Source organism: Periplaneta americana, chromosome 7 (genome assembly GCF_040183065.1).
Source record: "Periplaneta americana isolate PAMFEO1 chromosome 7, P.americana_PAMFEO1_priV1, whole genome shotgun sequence".
NCBI lineage: Eukaryota > Metazoa > Arthropoda > Insecta > Blattodea > Blattidae > Periplaneta > Periplaneta americana.
In genome coordinates this window covers 29,293,809-29,312,060 of record NC_091123.1, presented here as the reverse complement: position 1 = coordinate 29,312,060, position 18,252 = coordinate 29,293,809, and the positions used below count along the sequence as shown (strand labels likewise).

Below are 18,252 nucleotides of genomic sequence, written 5' to 3'. Positions count from 1 at the left end.
AAATTGTACTTTTATTCCCTGTATGTTGAAAGGTTGACTGTGGATTCCTTGTTGGTGCAGGTTCTAAAGTTTGCGTAACATTTGCAAAGTAGTTATTAAACACTTCAGCTAATTTATGTGGACTCTTAATTAAGCTACCATTGTTTAATAATTCAATATTGACTTTTGCTGTGTCTGATTTTTTCCCGGTTTCCCTTTTTACCACATCCCAAATTGCTTTACTTTTATTTTCTGCTCTCAAAATGAAGTCCTGATTGTAATTTAATTTTGCCTTATGGATTACTTTTTTTAGGATGTTACAATATGTTTTATAATATAGTTTGAGATTTAAATCATTTATATATTGACATATATTGTGCAATTGTCTTTTCCTTTTACAAGAAATTATGATTCCTTTCGTTATGTGTATCTTTTCATTAATAATCTTCCTCGTATGTAATCGTGAAAACTTTGTAACTAATTCAACAGTTCATAGCATAAATACACGTCAAAAAAATGACTTTCATACTCCATTGGCAGGTCTATCATGCTATCAAAAAGGAGTGCGTTATATGGCAGTATAAATTTTTAATAGCCTTCCTATCGATATAAAAAATGAAATTCAAAACATAAAATTATTTAGGGCCAAATTAAAGAAGTACCTAATTTCTCACGCCTTCTATTCTGTAGGTGAATTCATGACATTCAGTAACACTTCATGAAATTGATACTAAAACTTTGTGTTGTACTAGTAGACTATATTGTAAATCTCGTCTGTATATACTTCATCCAGACTGCAACTATAAATTAAGACTTTATAATAGTATTAAGTTTTTTGACTTGTTCCATATTCTAGCTGTGAGCAATGTATGAATACCATGAAATGTTAATAAATACAATACAATACAAAGATACTGCAACAGTTTTTAGTTAGTTTTCCTAAATGATGTGACCAACTGTCCTGTATATATTCGCATGGCTTACTATTCACAGTCGACATTTTCCTGTTATGGTTTGATCTTTCGTTTTTCTCTGAAACTGAAGTTGTCATTGCATTGTGTGTACATGGTATCCAGTTGTACATTTTTCTTATTGGTACATGAAGAGAAGAGGAAAAATTTAGTATTTATGACGTGATTTTATGGTGGTTATGTTTTCACTTTTCAGCTGCATTTGTATGATAGTGAAACATGAAAAATTTGTCTGTTAATAGGTTCGTGGTTGGATGAAAGATGTGGACGATCAGAAAGCAGCCCAATTGGAAAAGCAGATTCTCGATCTCTGGGACAGAGTCTATCAAGCATGGATGATGTCATCAGCAGAATCAAGTGTTGGGCCTTCAGTAACTTCAGGAGCTGTTTTTGCAAGCTGGGACAATTTTATGGATGGAGTGCAGAAAACGCCAGGTAATTATTGTTATGCAATATCCAGTACTACACATAACTTAACCTAATTTCTCATTTTATTGTACCTTTCCTGAAGATTTCGCTATCGGTGTCATCTACAGAACTTTTCACAATTATTTACTGGAATACAACTGCAGTAGTGGTTTGTGTTGTTTAATTTCATTTCATTTATTGTAGGTATTCCATATCGACTGCCTAGTTCAAAAAGGAAATAACTCAACATTTAAAGTTTCGAGAAACATGCATTTTAAAGCTTTATGTTGCCAGGAAAAATCAAAGGATCGTTGAAATTACTGCAGATTCTGTTAGTGATGTTTTATATATACTAGAAGTTTCAGATTAGAGTGTTAACTGGATTTTTCACAGTAATATGAAGCTTTAAAATTCAGGTTTCTCAAAACTTTAAATTTTGAGTTGTTTCCTTTTTGAATTGGGCCGTTGATATATCTTACATCAGCATTGTAACTTTCAGATGTAGAACAAGTCAAAAGTTATACAAAAGTATATGTTGTTGTTTTCTAATGCCAGGCGTTTGGCAATAAAGTCATTTGACTTCTTGCACTCCAATATTTTTCAAAGATATTATCATGGCCAGCCATTGAAGCACAGATTTTGAGGTGTTCTGAATCCATTTCTTGGTTTGAGTTGCACAATGGACAGCTAGGGGACTGATATATTCCAATTCTATGCAGGTGTTTGGCCAAACAATCATGGCCTGTTGCCAATCTAAATGCAGCTACAGACGATTTTCGTGGTAAATCGGGAATTAACTGTGGATTTTGATGCAGAGAGTTCCATTTTTTCCCTTGGGATTGTGTTATCAAATTTTGTTTGTTGAAGTCTAAGTATGTAGATTTAATAAATCTTTTCACAGAGTAATACGTAGATTTAGTAACAGGTCTGTAAGTAGCAGTGCTGCCCTTCTTTGCTAAAGCATCCGCATTCTCGTTTCCCAGGATTCCACAGTGGGATGGTATCCATTGGAATACAATTCTTTTATTGAGTGATATTAATTGAGACAGCATTTTAGTTATTTCTGCTGTTTGAGATGAAGGTGTGTGTTTAGAGACTATTGATAGAATAGCTGCTTTGGAGTCTGACAATATAACTGCATTTTTAAATTTACTGATGTGGCATAGAAGATTCCTGAGACAAAAGTGTATAAAACATAGCAAACAGATTAATTAAATTTTCAAACATAAACAATTCATCAGTTGAATAAAAGGTATAAATAATGAGACAGTTTCTTAATTCTGTTCTGAACCTTTTCTCTTGGCCCTTCAGAATTTAAAGATAATTATTAGACAGTGCATTGGAGCCCATAACATATGAATTTGTGTGTGTGTGTGTGTGTCTGTGAGTGCGTGCATGTGTCAAAACTGATTTAGAACTTATAAATCACGTTTTGTATTTCCCATGGTTTAAAAATACGATTGTATAAAAATCGAATAAACGAAAAACGTATGTCCGAAATAAATTAACCTGGCAATATAGGGCCAAAAAATGTGAAGAATATGGATAAAAGAAGTTTTACTGTATTTAAATGTGCATGATATTGTGAAAGTTGTGATTTAGCTTTTCTCGTTTTTGTCCTTCTCCAGAGCTTTTCAATGTGAACGCAATGGTGGCATTTGCAAAGGAGAATGTTGAAACCCTTATGTCTGTGTTGGAATCCGTGTGGGGCATCTTTAAGGGCAACATGAGTCTGGCACTCTACTCATTCACAGCTCTGATTGGCATTGTGTTTGGTGGCAGTACTGCTGTGTTAAACTTCATCCTAAACATGGTACGTTGTTCTTATTTCTCAATGTCTGTGTTTGTGCTTTGTTAAAGGATGTGTGACTACATTAATCTTATTTCTCAACGTCCGTGTTTGTACTTTGTTAAAGGATGTATGACTACATTAATCTTATTTCTCAACGTCTGTGTTTGTACTTTGTTAAAAGACGTATTATTATTTCTCAACGTCCGTGTTTGTACTTTGTTAAAGGATGTATGACTACATTAATCTTATTTCTCAACGTCCGTGTTTGTACTTTGTTAAAGGACGTATTACTACATTAATCTTATTTCTCAACGTCCGTGTTTGTACTTTGTTAAAGGACGTATTACTACATTAATCTTATTTCTCAACGTCCGTGTTTGTACTTTGTTAAAGGACGTATTACTACATTAATCTTATTTCTCAACGTCCGTGTTTGTACTTTGTTAAAGGACGTATTACTACATTAATCCTGCTCTGTTGTAGGTGGTGTTCCTGACTGCCCTCTTCTACCTCCTTAGCTCCAGTGGACACTTGTACAAACCAGTAGACCTAATTACTAACTTCAGTCCTAATATGGGAAACAGGTTTGTACTTGCAGTCAGCTAATGCTTTTTCTAACAATACTTTATGGTATAGTGTATTATAGTGTGCCTGAGCCTTCTAGACTGAGAATTTGGTTGGCCACTTACCTGATAAGTTTCCACACATCTGCTGCTAGGAGGGGATAAGGTATTAAAAAAAATAAAAGCTGGAAAAAACTTGGGTTAACATTCAGCAAGTTTTTCAGCTCAAGAAGGAAAGACAGTACCAATGTTGGGGTTAAAAATAAGACATGACTATCTGACTAGCCATCTTCATAGCATGAAAATTTACTCATATGATGATTGTCAGGGTGTTTTGAAAAGTGTTAGTGAAAAATTTAAAGATGAGAAGTAAAAACGAAGAGAAACAAAACAGTTCCAATAAACATGGGTATGCAAATTAAGGGGATCAGGAACTTTCTATCCTATCCTAACACAAGTTAAATTAGTGATATTTACTGTACCTTTTCTCTAAAACTGTTGGGAGTAGAACAGTGAAACTTTCACGCCTTATTTTTAACACTCTTACAAGTAATCTGATAGAAGGGGTTTAAAAAATAATAATATTTTATAAATTTATTAATTTTATTCTGAATAAGTAAATTTTTACCTCATTTTTTGCTAGATTTTTAAAAAAATCTGCTTTAAAAACCACTATTAAAAAAAAACTCTTTGTCAATTTATGCTACAGTACCAACTAAATACACACAGAAAATTTGAAATAAATCTAACCACTGGAAGCCGAGATATGCTACACTTTATAGAGAAAAATGCAAACTTACGGAAAATGGCTGCCAGAGTTATCAGAACACCCCAGCTGCATAATCCTCATCTTAGATGTAATCAAGATGTATAAAATTATGAATTTTGCTGTGTCTTGATTGATTAATTAAATAAAATTATTGCTGCTTTTATTGGAATTAGTACTTATTATTCAGCGGGCCCCAACCAACACAAATGTTGTCTCGTAAACGGTTAATTTGCAAACCCATGTTCAGTGGAACTTTTTTCTTCTCTTTATTTTTACTTCTTATCCCTAAATATTTGACCATCACTTTTGAAACATCCTGTATAAAGAACTCAGTGATCAACAAATGAATATCTTAGTTATAGTGTGTGTGTGTGTGTGTGTGTGTGTGTGTGTGTGTGTGTGTGTGCGTGCGTGCGTGCGTGCGTGCGTGCGTGCGTGCGTGCGTGCGTGCAAGAATAGATGTGAACTCTTCTAACGTTCTCTAAGCCTGTGTATATGAGCATATTTCAGAATTATGATACACTACATTCTAAGACGAATTGTTAATTGTTGCAGGTTTGCCACTGCCCTTGAAACTGCGGTGATGGGAGTGTTCCGCGCCTCCTTCAAAATGGCTGTTTTCTATGGCCTATGGACGTGGCTCATTCACAACTTGTTTGATGTTAAAGTTGTTTACCTACCATCAGGTGAGGTCTGAAGTGTTGTTCGGTTTTGTTCGACTGTCTATTAGTGAGAAGGACCAGATGTGAGGTTAACACAGATATAATCCTGAAAGTTGTGTATCTGTGTCTTTGGGAGATTGGAATGGATTTCTTCCCCAAGTGTACATCAAACCTCCAGAACAATAGGAATAATATGCCTGTAGAAATGAAGATCACGTAGTAAACTGAATCAGAGTGTGTCGATTAAGATGTTTTACTTGTTTTTTTAAACTGAACATTTATTAAAAGATGGTATTCTGGGAAACGAGATTGTGGATGCTTTAGCAAAGAAGAGCAGCACTGCTACTTGCAGACCTCACTCTGTGAAAAGATTTATTAAATCTATATACTTAAGGTACGATCACACGTCGCTACTTTTGCAGCGCTGCAGTACAAAAAACTGCGCAATTCTTGTACTGCGACGTGTGAACAACGGTGCAACCCGAAAAGTAGCGGCTGCCGAGCCTGCTGCTCGCTACTTTTCCATGCTGCGCGCAACTTAAAAGTAGCGATGTGTGAACAGGGTTCTCAGGGTTGCAGCCGCAGCATTTTTGATATCGGTTTTGTTGAAACTTTTGCTGCGGTTGCAACCAGTGTTGCCACCCAAATGTGTCAATGATACTTTTATTGTTCGGATATATTTTAATGTTAAATGTGACGAAAATAAATTATTTGTAACAGTTATTAAATACACAACACAGTCTGAGCATAATTGCTGACGATATAATTCATTTTTTAAGTTTTCTGTAGCGTAGTTCCAAACAGGAGGGTTGCCAACATTGATTACGTGAATATACTGTTGGTTATTATTTAAGTATATAGGAGTTTTTAAAAGCTTTATAGTAAAAATAATGCCAATTTCTGAATACTAGATACGACAGAAAAGCAAATAATAGATAAGGAAGCTTTCGCATGAGTTTCTTAATAATGCGAACATAACCACAAAATGGATATTGAGAAGTCAACACGGAGATGGGAACCTGCAGCATGACTGCGGCTGCAAAAGTAGCGCCTTGCGTGTGAACAGACTCGCAACCTCCAGTTGCAACTTTTGCTGCACTCGGGTTGCGCAGCACGAAAAGTAGCGTGCAGCGCGCTACTTTTGGCTTACGTGTGAACACGACACGCAACTTTTGCAGCTCCAGTATAAAAGTAGCGCTGCAAAAGTAGCGACGTGTGACCGTACCTTTAGACTTCAACAAACAAAATTTGATAACACAATCTCAAGGGAAAAAAAAGAGCTCTCTGCATCATTTCTTTTTTTAATAATTTATTGATCGATCAGCGCATTTAGCGCTATACAGATCATTTCTAAATAAAATATAAATACAATACATGACACTGAATTAAGGGCAGCCTAGATTGGGCTCCTCAATGAACAAAAATAATTGTTAATAAATAATTATTTACATAAGTTGGTGTGATGATAAATTTTGATTATAATATGAGATCCATTGGAAGTCGGCTCTTGATTCCTGTGGGAAATGTGGACTTCCTTCCGAGAGAGTAGTGGATGGCGCCTGGAACATTTTATAGGTGCATCATAATCCACAGTTAATTCTCGATTTACCACGCAAATCGTCTGTAGCTGCATTTAGATTGGCAACAGGCCATGACTGTTTGGCCAAACACCTGCATAGAATTGAAATATATCATTCTGCAATTCAGATCAAGAAATGGATTCGGAACACCTCAAAATCTGTGCTTCAGTGGCTGACCATGATAATATCTTTGAAAAATATTGGAGTGCAAGAGGTCAAATGACTTTATTGTCAAATGCCTGGCATTAGAAAACGTCAACAACATTTGATATGGTCCTCGTATAATAAAATATTGTACATTACTATATTATGCATGGTCTAGTGACTAGAACACTGGACTTATAATTCTGTGAACCTGGGTTCGATCCCTGCATACCTCTGATTTATAACTTGAATTGGGCAAGCCTGTGGTCCAGGTCACACAGAGATTTCTCTGCGTGCTCTGGTTCCCCTGTAACATCCCAACAAATCTCCATCATCATTTCATCTATAATCTTTTCGCTGTAAGAAAAATCCTAATATAAACAATAGCACGTGACTGAAGTGAGGTTTCATTGGCCGCTGTTTGGCGCCATAGATTCTCAGTACATGTTCCCGCCTACTGTTGTACATTCTGTTTCATGTTAAACATTTCCCGTTACTCGTCAAATAGGCCCAACCTCACTACTATGCATTAGTTTGCTTAGGAAACACTTATTTTATAATTACTCTAATTAAATTATTTTTAAGTCTTATGTCTTCACAATGGACAGTTGAGGATACAGAAGCCATATTTCAGTACCACGTGCTTACGTGAACAATTACGAGCTTAAGTGACACCAGCTTGTTACAAGGACAGACTACCTCGGTATTACTGTTGGTATTCATCCGCGTTTATAGTACATAACAAAATATAAAAGTAGCTTTTCTTTTACATAGCGTTTTACATATGAGTACAGTTAAATGTTTCATCGTATTTAACAACTAGAATTCAATTTTTTATTTTCAAATAATACAAGAGTGTGGTTTCCAAATACGAACTATATTTTCCTGCGCCATGTGAGTGTTTCGACTGGGAGCCAATCACGGGTATGACAGCAACGTGCTTATGTTTACATTAGGATTTTTCTTACAGCGAAAACAGTATATGCGATGTAGCGTAGACCACCCTTCATTGGTGCACCCTGTCGGTAAATTGGTCTACACAGCTGGCTTTGTATAGGTGAATGACAAACAGTCAAGTGCTCTTCATTAGTAAAAAAAGAAAAAACTATATTATGCATGTGGAAACTACAGTATTATGTGAAGCTTAGCTTATTTCTCTCATTTGGTTTACAGTGTTGGCAGCTACCTTGGCAGTCGTCCCTTTCCTCGGTACGTACTGGGCCTGCCTTCCAGCTTGTTTGGACCTGTGGCTAGCTCAGGAGAGAGGCTTGCAAGCTGTGATGTTATTTGTTTTTCAATTCCTGCCATCTTCTTTGGTTGACACAGCCATTTACAAGGAAATCAAAGGGTATGTTAATGCTTAAACAACTGTAGCTCGTGGTATTACAATTTGGAAAGCTCTGACATATCAAAGTGGGAACATAAAATGAGCTTCTAAAGCATAGAATACAGGTTTTCAACATGTGGCACACTAAAAGTGTAATTTAAAATTCTGCGGCACAATCATATAATCTAAACCAATGGTTCCCAAACAGGGATGGGGATGGGGGGGTGGGTTTGAGGGTTTTAGGAGGGAGTTTACTGAATGTTGACTTGTCCCGTGCTCGCTGAATGTTGACTCTTGTGGACTCGATATTTTATAGTAGAACTTAGATTATCCATCTCTGGATTTACTGTCTTTCTTGCTTAGCCATTAGGCAGGCCGGTCCCCAAAGTTCCCCAATTTACACCATTAAGGACGCTATTTTTAACGTTGCTCAGGCTTGGAATGATTTCCCTTCTGTAACACTGAAGAGAGCTTGGAATAAATTGTGGCCACAGGAAAACGAGAAGAGTAACGACAGAGACAATGGCAAGATCGACAAAGATGCCATTCTACACCTTTGTGAGGCTTTACCTGCGGGAGAAAACATTGAAATTAACGATGTGGCTGAATGGATGAACATAGACAAACTTGACACAGGTTTTGACTTTAAAAAGTGATGATTTTTTGTGAACGCAGTGTGTTAAAAAAAACGACTTTTTCAAACAACAACAATAATTATTTTACATACATGTGTTTTTTGTAGTACGTACTGTACTGTACTGTAGATTATATTGTAGTGGATTTTTATAACACACATGAAATTGGAAAAAAAAAGAGTGATGTTTTGTGAAAGATTTCCCCTTTCTTGCTTAAATGTCTTTTCGATTATCAATGAAGACTCCAGTCCCATGATTGAAGGTTAATCGACGTTCTACTGTACTACTATTTTCACTTTTATTTTTCCAGTTTTTGCTAAAACTTTTACTATTTTCATTTTCTCGCAGCATACCAGTGGATGTAAATGGCTGGGTTAGAGGGTTGATAAGTAGATAGGTATAATAATGAAAGAACTTATTATTTAATAATATATTAAATTAATAAATATATATATATATATATCTCCATGTGAATTTATTTAATTATTTAGGTTATAATTTATCATACATAAATGATGGTGATATGACTAACAAAATTTCTGAATTTCTAAAAATTACCAGAACTTTTAACAACGTATTCAAACAATCCCACGTACAAAGTCGTACAAGGCTGAAGATACATAAAACCTTATGTCAGTAGATTTACTGCAGGACAAAATTCTGGCACACCGGCGATGCTGATGTAACCTCGACAGTTACGAGTGTCATTAAGTAAACATGAAGACTCATGATGATTATGATGATCACATATGCATGGAAACAATTGATCGATATCGCCTTACATTTCTACTGCTATTGTCCAGAGTTTTGGTTCGGATAAAATTTGTATGAATATAAATACTAAAAGGAAGCCTAAAAGCAAATGAATCTGGATGTAAAATAAAATCACAGTCTAGTTTATAGTCACGAAGCTTGAGTTGTGAGGGTGCTAGGAACAATAGACTGTGCCGGTACTATTTTGCATTGTCTGTAATGAGGCGATATTAGCAATCCTAGTGGTTAGCAACTATCTATGGATGCATATTTACTACATATTGTTTCGTGATTGTATATACTAGACTGTCATAAAACCGTAGTTGGTTCTCTGGCTGAAGTCCGCTGTTCGAACATTCATTCACCATCATCATCATCATCATCATCATCATCGTATTTTAGGACTTCGTAGTCGTGCAGTTTAATACATACTTTGTGACAGATGCGAACTTCTCTTTTTCCGCAGAGGGGGTCATCCCTACTTGACAGGCCTATCAATAGCTGGAGGAATCTTCTGTCTGGGCGTAGAGGGTGCAATTGTTGGTCCATTGCTTCTATGTGGACTGTTTGTGATACTCAACATGTCGAGTTCGTTGATGAAAGAAAGTCCTTCAGAAGCAAATTTCCCATCCACACTCAACCGCCTGTCGCTTGGTGACCGTCTGACTCATCTCAACCAGTTGAAAAGGTGAGCAGTTAATATTCACTCTACAATTTGTAACGCTTCCTTGTGTTATATTGTAAATATGTGCATTCCCCTCTAAAGTTACTGTATCATTTCTCCTAGCCTAAAATTTGAATGACAGTAATTTTTTCTTGTAGTGTTGCTCCCAGGGGTGTACAGCATGCTCCTGATGGGAATTATATAATATTACTTGGTTACGTAATTAACAGTTTTATGACATAAGATCAATGGCATGTCCTCAAAGTTGTGGATAGAAGAGATGGCCTTCAGATATGGAGGGTAGCTGCGAATATATTGAATAAACAGTCGCGGACAGCTGATAAGGGATGGTCCTCCAGCTTGGGGGTTGGGCGAAGAACTAATAACTCATCATCGTAAAATAGCGCTTGTTACGAAACCCCAACATAAATCTCTGAATGGGACTGATTCTTTATCGCAACCACAGCAATGGTATCGGTGAATTCAGAAATGCATATAGAGTGTTAGTGAGAGATCTGAGGGGAAAAGACCTTTGGGGAGGCCGAGATGTAGATGGAAGGATAATATTAAAATGGATTTGAGGGACGTGGGATATGATGATAGGAAGTGGATTAATTTTGCTCAGGATAGAGACTGATGATGGATTTATGTGAAGGCGCCAATGGACGTCTGGGTTCTGTAAAAGCCATTTGTAAGTAAGTATGAAATAAGATCACATGAGGTATACTTGATACAGTTGTAAGGGAAGTTTAATTTCTTTATTTTTACAATTTTTTACTAAAAATGTTTCGGAAATAAAAAAGTTTTGTATAATTTCTTGTAGCTTTACTGCAGAAACTTAAGGAGAGCAGATACTGCCTATCTCGACAATGTTAAAATCACAGAATTCAGGTACGCATAACTCAGAAACTACTTGAGATAGAAAAACAATTTTTACAACACTTATCAATCTTAAAGTCTTATATTTTTTAAATCAAGATGTATTATTGTGTCAATAAAATTGTGGTCTCAAAAAAATAACATGTGATTAAAATTTAAAAAAAATTAGGTCACAATAAAAAATTTTTATCAATTATAGGAATTGAATGTACTTAATGAAATTATTCTAATACATAGATACTTACTTAACTTACTTACAAATGGCTTTTAAGGAACCCGAAGGTTCATTGCCGCCCTCACATAAGCCCGCCATCGGTCCCTATCCTGTGCAAGATTAATCCAGTCTCTATCATCATATCCCACCTCCCTCAAATCCATTTTAATATTATCCTCCCATCTACGTCTCGGCCTCCCTAAAGGTCTTTTTCCCTCCGGTCTATATGCATTTCTGGATTCGCCCATACGTGCTACATGCCCTGCCCATCTCAAACGTCTGGATTTAATGTACCTTATTATGTCAGGTGAAGAATACAATGCGTGCAGTTCTGCGTTGTGTAACTTTCTCCATTCTCCTGTAACTTCATCCCGCTTAGCCCCAAATATTTTCCTAAGCACCTTATTCTCAAACACCCTTAACCTATGTTCCTCTCTCAAAGTGAGAATCCAAGTTTCACAACCATACAGAACACATGTATCTAATACATAGATAAAGGTTATAAATATAACATGTAAAAATTTCAAATCTCTATGTTCAATGGTTTCAGAGCTATGCGTACCTGAACTCTGTGATTTTAACATTGTCGAGATAGGCAGTACCTGCTCCCCTTAAGGCAAGGGACTCGTTCATTTTTAATTCAGTTTTTGAAGTTGGTAGAAAGTAGTTTTAGCTCTGAGGGGAATCCTCTTCTAATCACTCCCTGAATTTATCACTACTTGGTGGAGTCGAATTTAATTTTGTAGTGGGGACATCAATAAAGGGAGATTCATTACTTACGAGACGCGTCCATAAAGTAACTTTCCCACTCGTCCCACAGCAAACCATATGTTGCAAGAAGCGACTGCATGTACGTGATAGAGTAATGTCCTGGCATGGCGCATGCGCTAGCGGAACTTCCAGAGTGCTCTCAGTAGCTTCATTGCATTGGTTGAAGATGGGCGCTCCTATTCCAGCTCCCGCCGCATGTGAAGTGTGATCAGTGATAAAGTTTTTGAATGCACAGAGCATAGCGCCAATTCAAATGTATCGTCAGATGTGCCAGGTCTATGGGCCTAACGTCATGAGCAAGCAGATAGTGTGTTGCTCCACAAGGTCGTCTGTGATGATGGTTGGCCTCCCACTGCGCTCCTCGTCATACACATTTAGGCGTCCTGCTGAAAATTGTGTACAGCAGCAACATATCATCTGCTTGCTCATGACGTTAGGCCCATAGACCTGGCACAGCTGACGGTAAATTTCAATTGGCGCTATGCCCTGTGCATTCAAAAACTTTATCACTGATTGCACTTCACACATGGCGGGAGCTGGAATAGGAGCGCCCATCTTCAACCAATGCAACGAAGCTACTGAGAGCACTCGGGAAGTTCCACTAGCGCATGCACCATGCCAGGACATTACTCTATCACGTACACGCAGTCGCTTCACGCAACATATGGTTTGCTAACTGTGGGACGAGTGGGAAAGTTACTTTATGGACGCGCCTCGTATATTAGAGGATGTCTTCTATTGGAATAATTATTTTGTACATGTTATTCCTAATAAAATAATTAGTTAGGCTGCTTCTCATGCTGTGTGGATTCTTGTCTAATTTCCAATGTTGTTCTGCTTAGTGGACATTATAACTGTCCATGTAGTGATGGAAGAAAGTATAAAATGGACGAGACTGAAATGGACTATGGCCATGTTCGTGGTGTGAGACAAGAGTCTAATTACCGCAGAAGACCAGTACCCATATTACAACGACCTCCTTTCAACAAAAAATGGCGAAGAAACCCCATTTCTAATGTAGACTTCGTGAATGGTGCTAATGGCAACATCAATAACATGGATATTAAACGAAAAACAACGAATATAGATGTGTAAATTTTAGCAGCACCAAATTACTTAATTTAATTTTATGAAGACTGTTTTATTTGCGTTCTTTTTTTATTTCACTTAAATTTCTTTTATTCAATTTTAACGATATTAGTTTGTAATAGTGTAGTAAAGTCAAAAACATAATTCAAGCTGTATTAGTATAGTTCCTATTATCATACAACGAATACCTTTGTGAGTGAATTAAGAGTTGTGATTTTTGTGCCAAAATTAAGTATTGCATAATTCAAATTTTTCTGCAGCTATGTGAGATTAGAATAGAGAAAGAAGTGTGAAAATGAATTACTGTAGAGGCCCAATATAATGCAGCTGCCAGGAACTGTACTTTAGCCCAGTGTTATGACTAGTCTGCAGTATATCAGAGGATGACTTACAGAATAAGAGGGTGTGGTTTTATGTCATCAAACGTACAAATAAAATTAGTTATACATTTGACTCTATGAAAATGAAAATATGTAATGTAAGCTTATAACAAATAAGGATTAATTTATGTTTGTAACTTAGAATTAGAGTTGCATAGCTTTGTTCTGATACACCATGCCTATTACTGGACAAAAAAATCCCACCATGAAAGTAAAAGAACTTCACTTTATGTAGCATTAATTGAAATTGATTTTTTTTTATTTGGGAAACATACTTTCCTTGATGTTATATCGAAATCTGCATCTCAATGGTCCATGCTATATCGGGCTTTTACTGTAAGTAAAATTATTTTATTTTTTAAGCCTATTTTAAATTGGGATATTTAAATGAATACTTTTAAATTGGATATACAGTCGAGCCTCCATACAACAAAAATTGATATAACAATAAATTTTATTGCTTCCAGCATATTTCCTACATTTTAAATATTTTTGTCCATCATTACAGTGATAGTCAAATTTTGGAGAAATCTGATGGAACGATAAAAACATAATAATAATTTTTTTATTTATCACAGTTGCTTTCCATGTTCAGTACTATTTCACTTTTCACTTGGTTAGGCCATGATTGTTTGGCCAAACACCTGCATAGAATTGGAATATATCAGTCCCCTAACTGTCCATTGTGCAACTCAAACCAAGAAATGGATTCGGAACACCTCAAAATCTGTGCTTCATTGGCTGGTCATGATAATATCTTTGAAAAATATTGGAGTGCAAGAGGTCAAATGACTTTATTGTCAAACGCCTGGCATTAGAAAACAACAACAACTTTTCACTTGGTATCGCCTCCTTAAAGATGTTCTCCCATTATTTCTTGTAGCCTCTTCCTTACTTTTGTTGACCAATCTTGGCATTCTGTGCAAGAAGTATCACAGTACAACTCTACCTGCTTCAAGGGCGAGTGACCCTCAACAGGATTTGCCTTTATGGTTCCTCGTCTGGTGCTTTTCAGATTCTAGTGTTGCTAATGGTGGCATGTGTAACACGAAAATAAATCAGTTTGGAGACTAAATTAGCTTATTTTGATTTAGTTGGGGGATTGAAGCAGACTTCAGTAACACTTGGAATATTGTCTTTCTCTTCTGCAACATTTTCATCACCGCCATCTTCATTGTCGTTTTCTTCATTTTCACCACCATTTTCATTCTGTATAATATTTGAGGAGCATCATTTCAAATCGTATTATGTGCCTCTTACAAATTTGTTACACGAACAACGAAAAACTGGATTACTCGTTAACCGGAGAAGTTTTCAAAACACTACACAAAACCATTTTTAAGTACTGGTTTCACAGTTTGCAAATATGACGACTTGGAACCATCAGACTTCATAGAATGAAAGATAAATATATAGAAAGTAACAAATTTAATTTCGTCCACTGGGGGACTTAATACGTTTTGAAACTATGCTCCTCATTTATGATATCTTCACCTTTTAATTGTACCTTCTGGAATGCCGCATTCCCGCGACAAGTTTGCCTTTGTTTCTCCACTTTTTACACGGTCAATTATTTCAAGTTTTTCACTCAGTGAATATGATTTTCATTTTTGCGACATTACTGCACTTTACGTTTAATTAAATTAAGACTTAGATCGTGGGACACATACTAAAACTGAATAACTTAACACTCAGAACATGTGACACAGACTAAAACACGGTACAGTATAGCTTTCACTGTACAAGATTTGAGGAAACTAAAATAAAAATGTGTTCATGACTTGTTAACGCACAAATTGATTCCCATTATGCCTGCAAAATCCTTTAAAATGCAGTTTTACAACCCAGAAGAAAAGTTCATTGTCCACTAGGGGCTGTGCATATACCTGCTGATGCAGCACATTATACTGCAGAAACGCACTGTGCAGTATTATCTTCTAAATTGTTTTTATTCTTTAAGATTGATTTCCACTAAATGTATTGTATATTTTATGTTTTTTACTGGGGGACATACTTTCCCCATGTTGAATACGAATTCACGGTAAATTAGACTGCGCTATATTGAGCTTTTACTGTATATTCTCCTTTAGAACATAAATTTGTACAAAATTTCATAAGCCCTCAATACAACAATAACAATACAATTTTTCTAGTCCCTAGAAAATTGTTGTAACGAGGTTCGACTGTATTAGAAAGTAATATGTCATTAGCTTTAGTGTATTAATGTTGACAAAATAGGCCTATTTCATTGGTCTAATAACATAACAAGCTGAATCAAGTTTGATGGGATCACTTAGGCCCTAATTCTAGACCAGTTGTTAAAATCTAAAGTGTTTTGCATTAAAGACATATTGTAGGGTATAGCAAAAAAGTATTAAAAGGAAGCATGTATGCAAAATGTAGGTTTAAATATAAGAAAACTTCATTTATTAGTGGATTCAGTGATATTCCATTCAGAATCTGTCAGTATTATCAGTGTCATCCTCGTAAAACAGAACTTTTTTAGTAATGTAAAATATCTTCAATATTTGTAAAGAGGAGTGTGTAACAGAAAATGCCTTCTTCCTATTCAGTAGCTCTGTTACGGGTATTACATTACAGAATTTTTCCTTCTTTTGAAGGTCTTCCTAAACTTCTTGTTCATTTTTGTTTGTATTTCCAAGAACACAACTTTTCGAAGTGTTTGTGGGTAACATAAGTTATAATGTGCCCAGAGACTTTTCGAGAGCAATAAATACATTCCAATGCTATTACAACAGTTCCTTGCTATGTTCACGAGTTTAGTAGAAATCAGTATTTTTTCACGAGTAAAAAGTTGTTTTTTGTTATTGTGAACATTGATTACACTTTCAAAAATTGTGATTTTTTTTTTTTTTTGTAAATAAGAATCTCATATTATTTTAAATAAAGAAAACATTTTTAATATAACTTATATGAATGTTGAAGTTATTTCCTGCCCCTTTCATTTGAACCTAAATATCATAAGATTTAGGTTAGACCATGCTTATTGTATGGACTACACTCCAAGCAGTCTACACTTGGTTTAATAAACTACAGGATTAATTTACACAATGTGATATTCAAGTGAAACTATCTGCTTGCACGTTAATGTAATAGTCAAAGAAGAAACTGTTGATAACATTGCTATTTTTATCATTGGCCTTGGCACACTGTAGATGTAGAAGACAGATCTATGTTGCACCAGTGTAATGGCAATGATTATTAATGGTGCAATTGGTGGAATGCAGGCGGAGAAAATGGGGGTATCCTATGAATCCTACCAAAAACATTATTTTCGTCCATCAAAAATTCCACTTGACTAAATGTGTTTTGAGCGATGCTTTCTAGTATGGAACGCCCATAATCTAGCTCTTTGACTGTGAGTTTGCCATGTAAATTTAATTTTTCTGAACTATATTTTCTTTCGAAATCCTGAAGAAGCTAATATTTGGTAGATGATGCTTTCCATAAAATATGATAAGATAGAAAATGGAAAAGATGAAAATCTTGTGGATGTGGAACAGCCTCCAAACACCTCTTGGATAACCACTTTTGTAATGTTAGCCGTTCTTGAACAGGCATTATCATGGTACAAAATCACTTGATGCAGTCTTCCTGGTCGTTTGTCAAAGCGATTGAGTTGTTGGCAGTATCAAAGCGATTGAGTTGTTGGCAGTAAATCTCAGCAGTGATGGTTTCATTCCTTGGAAGCAATTCATAGTAGATGACACCTTCTTTATCCCATCAGATGCACAACATTAGCTTACGTGAACAGACACTAGCTTTTGCACAGGGAGTTGCTTTTCTGTTAGAGCTCAGCGATTCCTTTCTGTTCTTGATCTTGATGTAAATACATCATTTTTTGTTACCAGTAACAATCTGGGACAAAAACGATCGATGTTGTTGACGAGCAAGCAAAGAAGCACAAATGGCAACACACTGACTTTTGTTTTTGCTTAAAATGTACGGTATCCATGGAATGCAAATGTCATGTGACGGTTATTGGTCACAATTCATCGAATTGGCCAATTCCAGAGTTGAATAACACGGCTCTTTCTTTCATTTCGTTTATTGTATTCCATATATTACATTAGCATTGAACTTTAAGATGTGGAATAGGTCAAGAGTTGTAAAAATTTTTTGATGGTGAGATGAGGTGAGGAGAGCCCGAGGATTCGCCATAGATTACGTGACATTTTTCTTACAGTAGGGGAAAATCTTGACCAGGTAATCAGCCCAAGCAGGAATCAAATCCAAGCTCTGGATCAACAGACAAGTGCCTCTGCCAACTGAGCTACGCCAGTGGTTCTACAAAAACTATACAATACATAGCAAGCAGATTAATTCAATTTACAAGCATAAACAATTCATCAGTTGAGTAGGTAGAAATTTGGTTAATTCATGAATTAAAGTGTTGAAATGGTCTTATGAAAGTCTCAGTCTTTCCAGATATGCAGAAACATTAATGACAAAATGACTCTTTTTAAAAACCATTTTCATACCATATTTTTCCCAATGGTTCTAGCGGCATCGGTTGCCTTTATTGCCAAGTTAAACTCAAAAGGATATATCCGAAATGTTCTTTTTTTTTCTACTTGACACTCCATTTTCTTTAGCCTATAATTAACACAAAATATTCGTAAAAATTAAAATATTCAAGATATATTCAGTA

At 35.9% G+C, this 18,252-nt stretch overlaps 1 protein-coding gene across 2 annotated transcripts in view; it reads left to right on the top strand.

Annotated features, from left to right (window-relative positions):
- LOC138703020 (transmembrane protein 245) overlaps window positions 1-18,252 on the top strand; it is a 52,854-nt gene that overhangs the window by 26,043 nt on the left and 8,559 nt on the right. Inside the window, exons 10-16 of one of the 2 annotated variants that reach the window (XM_069830523.1) lie at window positions 1,193-1,385; window positions 2,987-3,171; window positions 3,634-3,734; window positions 5,038-5,168; window positions 8,042-8,216; window positions 10,050-10,271; window positions 12,954-16,485. In XM_069830523.1, the coding sequence (XP_069686624.1) occupies window positions 1,193-1,385; window positions 2,987-3,171; window positions 3,634-3,734; window positions 5,038-5,168; window positions 8,042-8,216; window positions 10,050-10,271; window positions 12,954-13,206 (1,260 nt within the window). In that variant the 3' untranslated portion in view covers window positions 13,207-16,485. Of the gene's footprint in view, window positions 1-1,192; window positions 1,386-2,986; window positions 3,172-3,633; window positions 3,735-5,037; window positions 5,169-8,041; window positions 8,217-10,049; window positions 10,272-12,953; window positions 16,486-18,252 lie in introns of those variants that run through there. The other variant, XM_069830524.1, reaches the window with a different exon arrangement.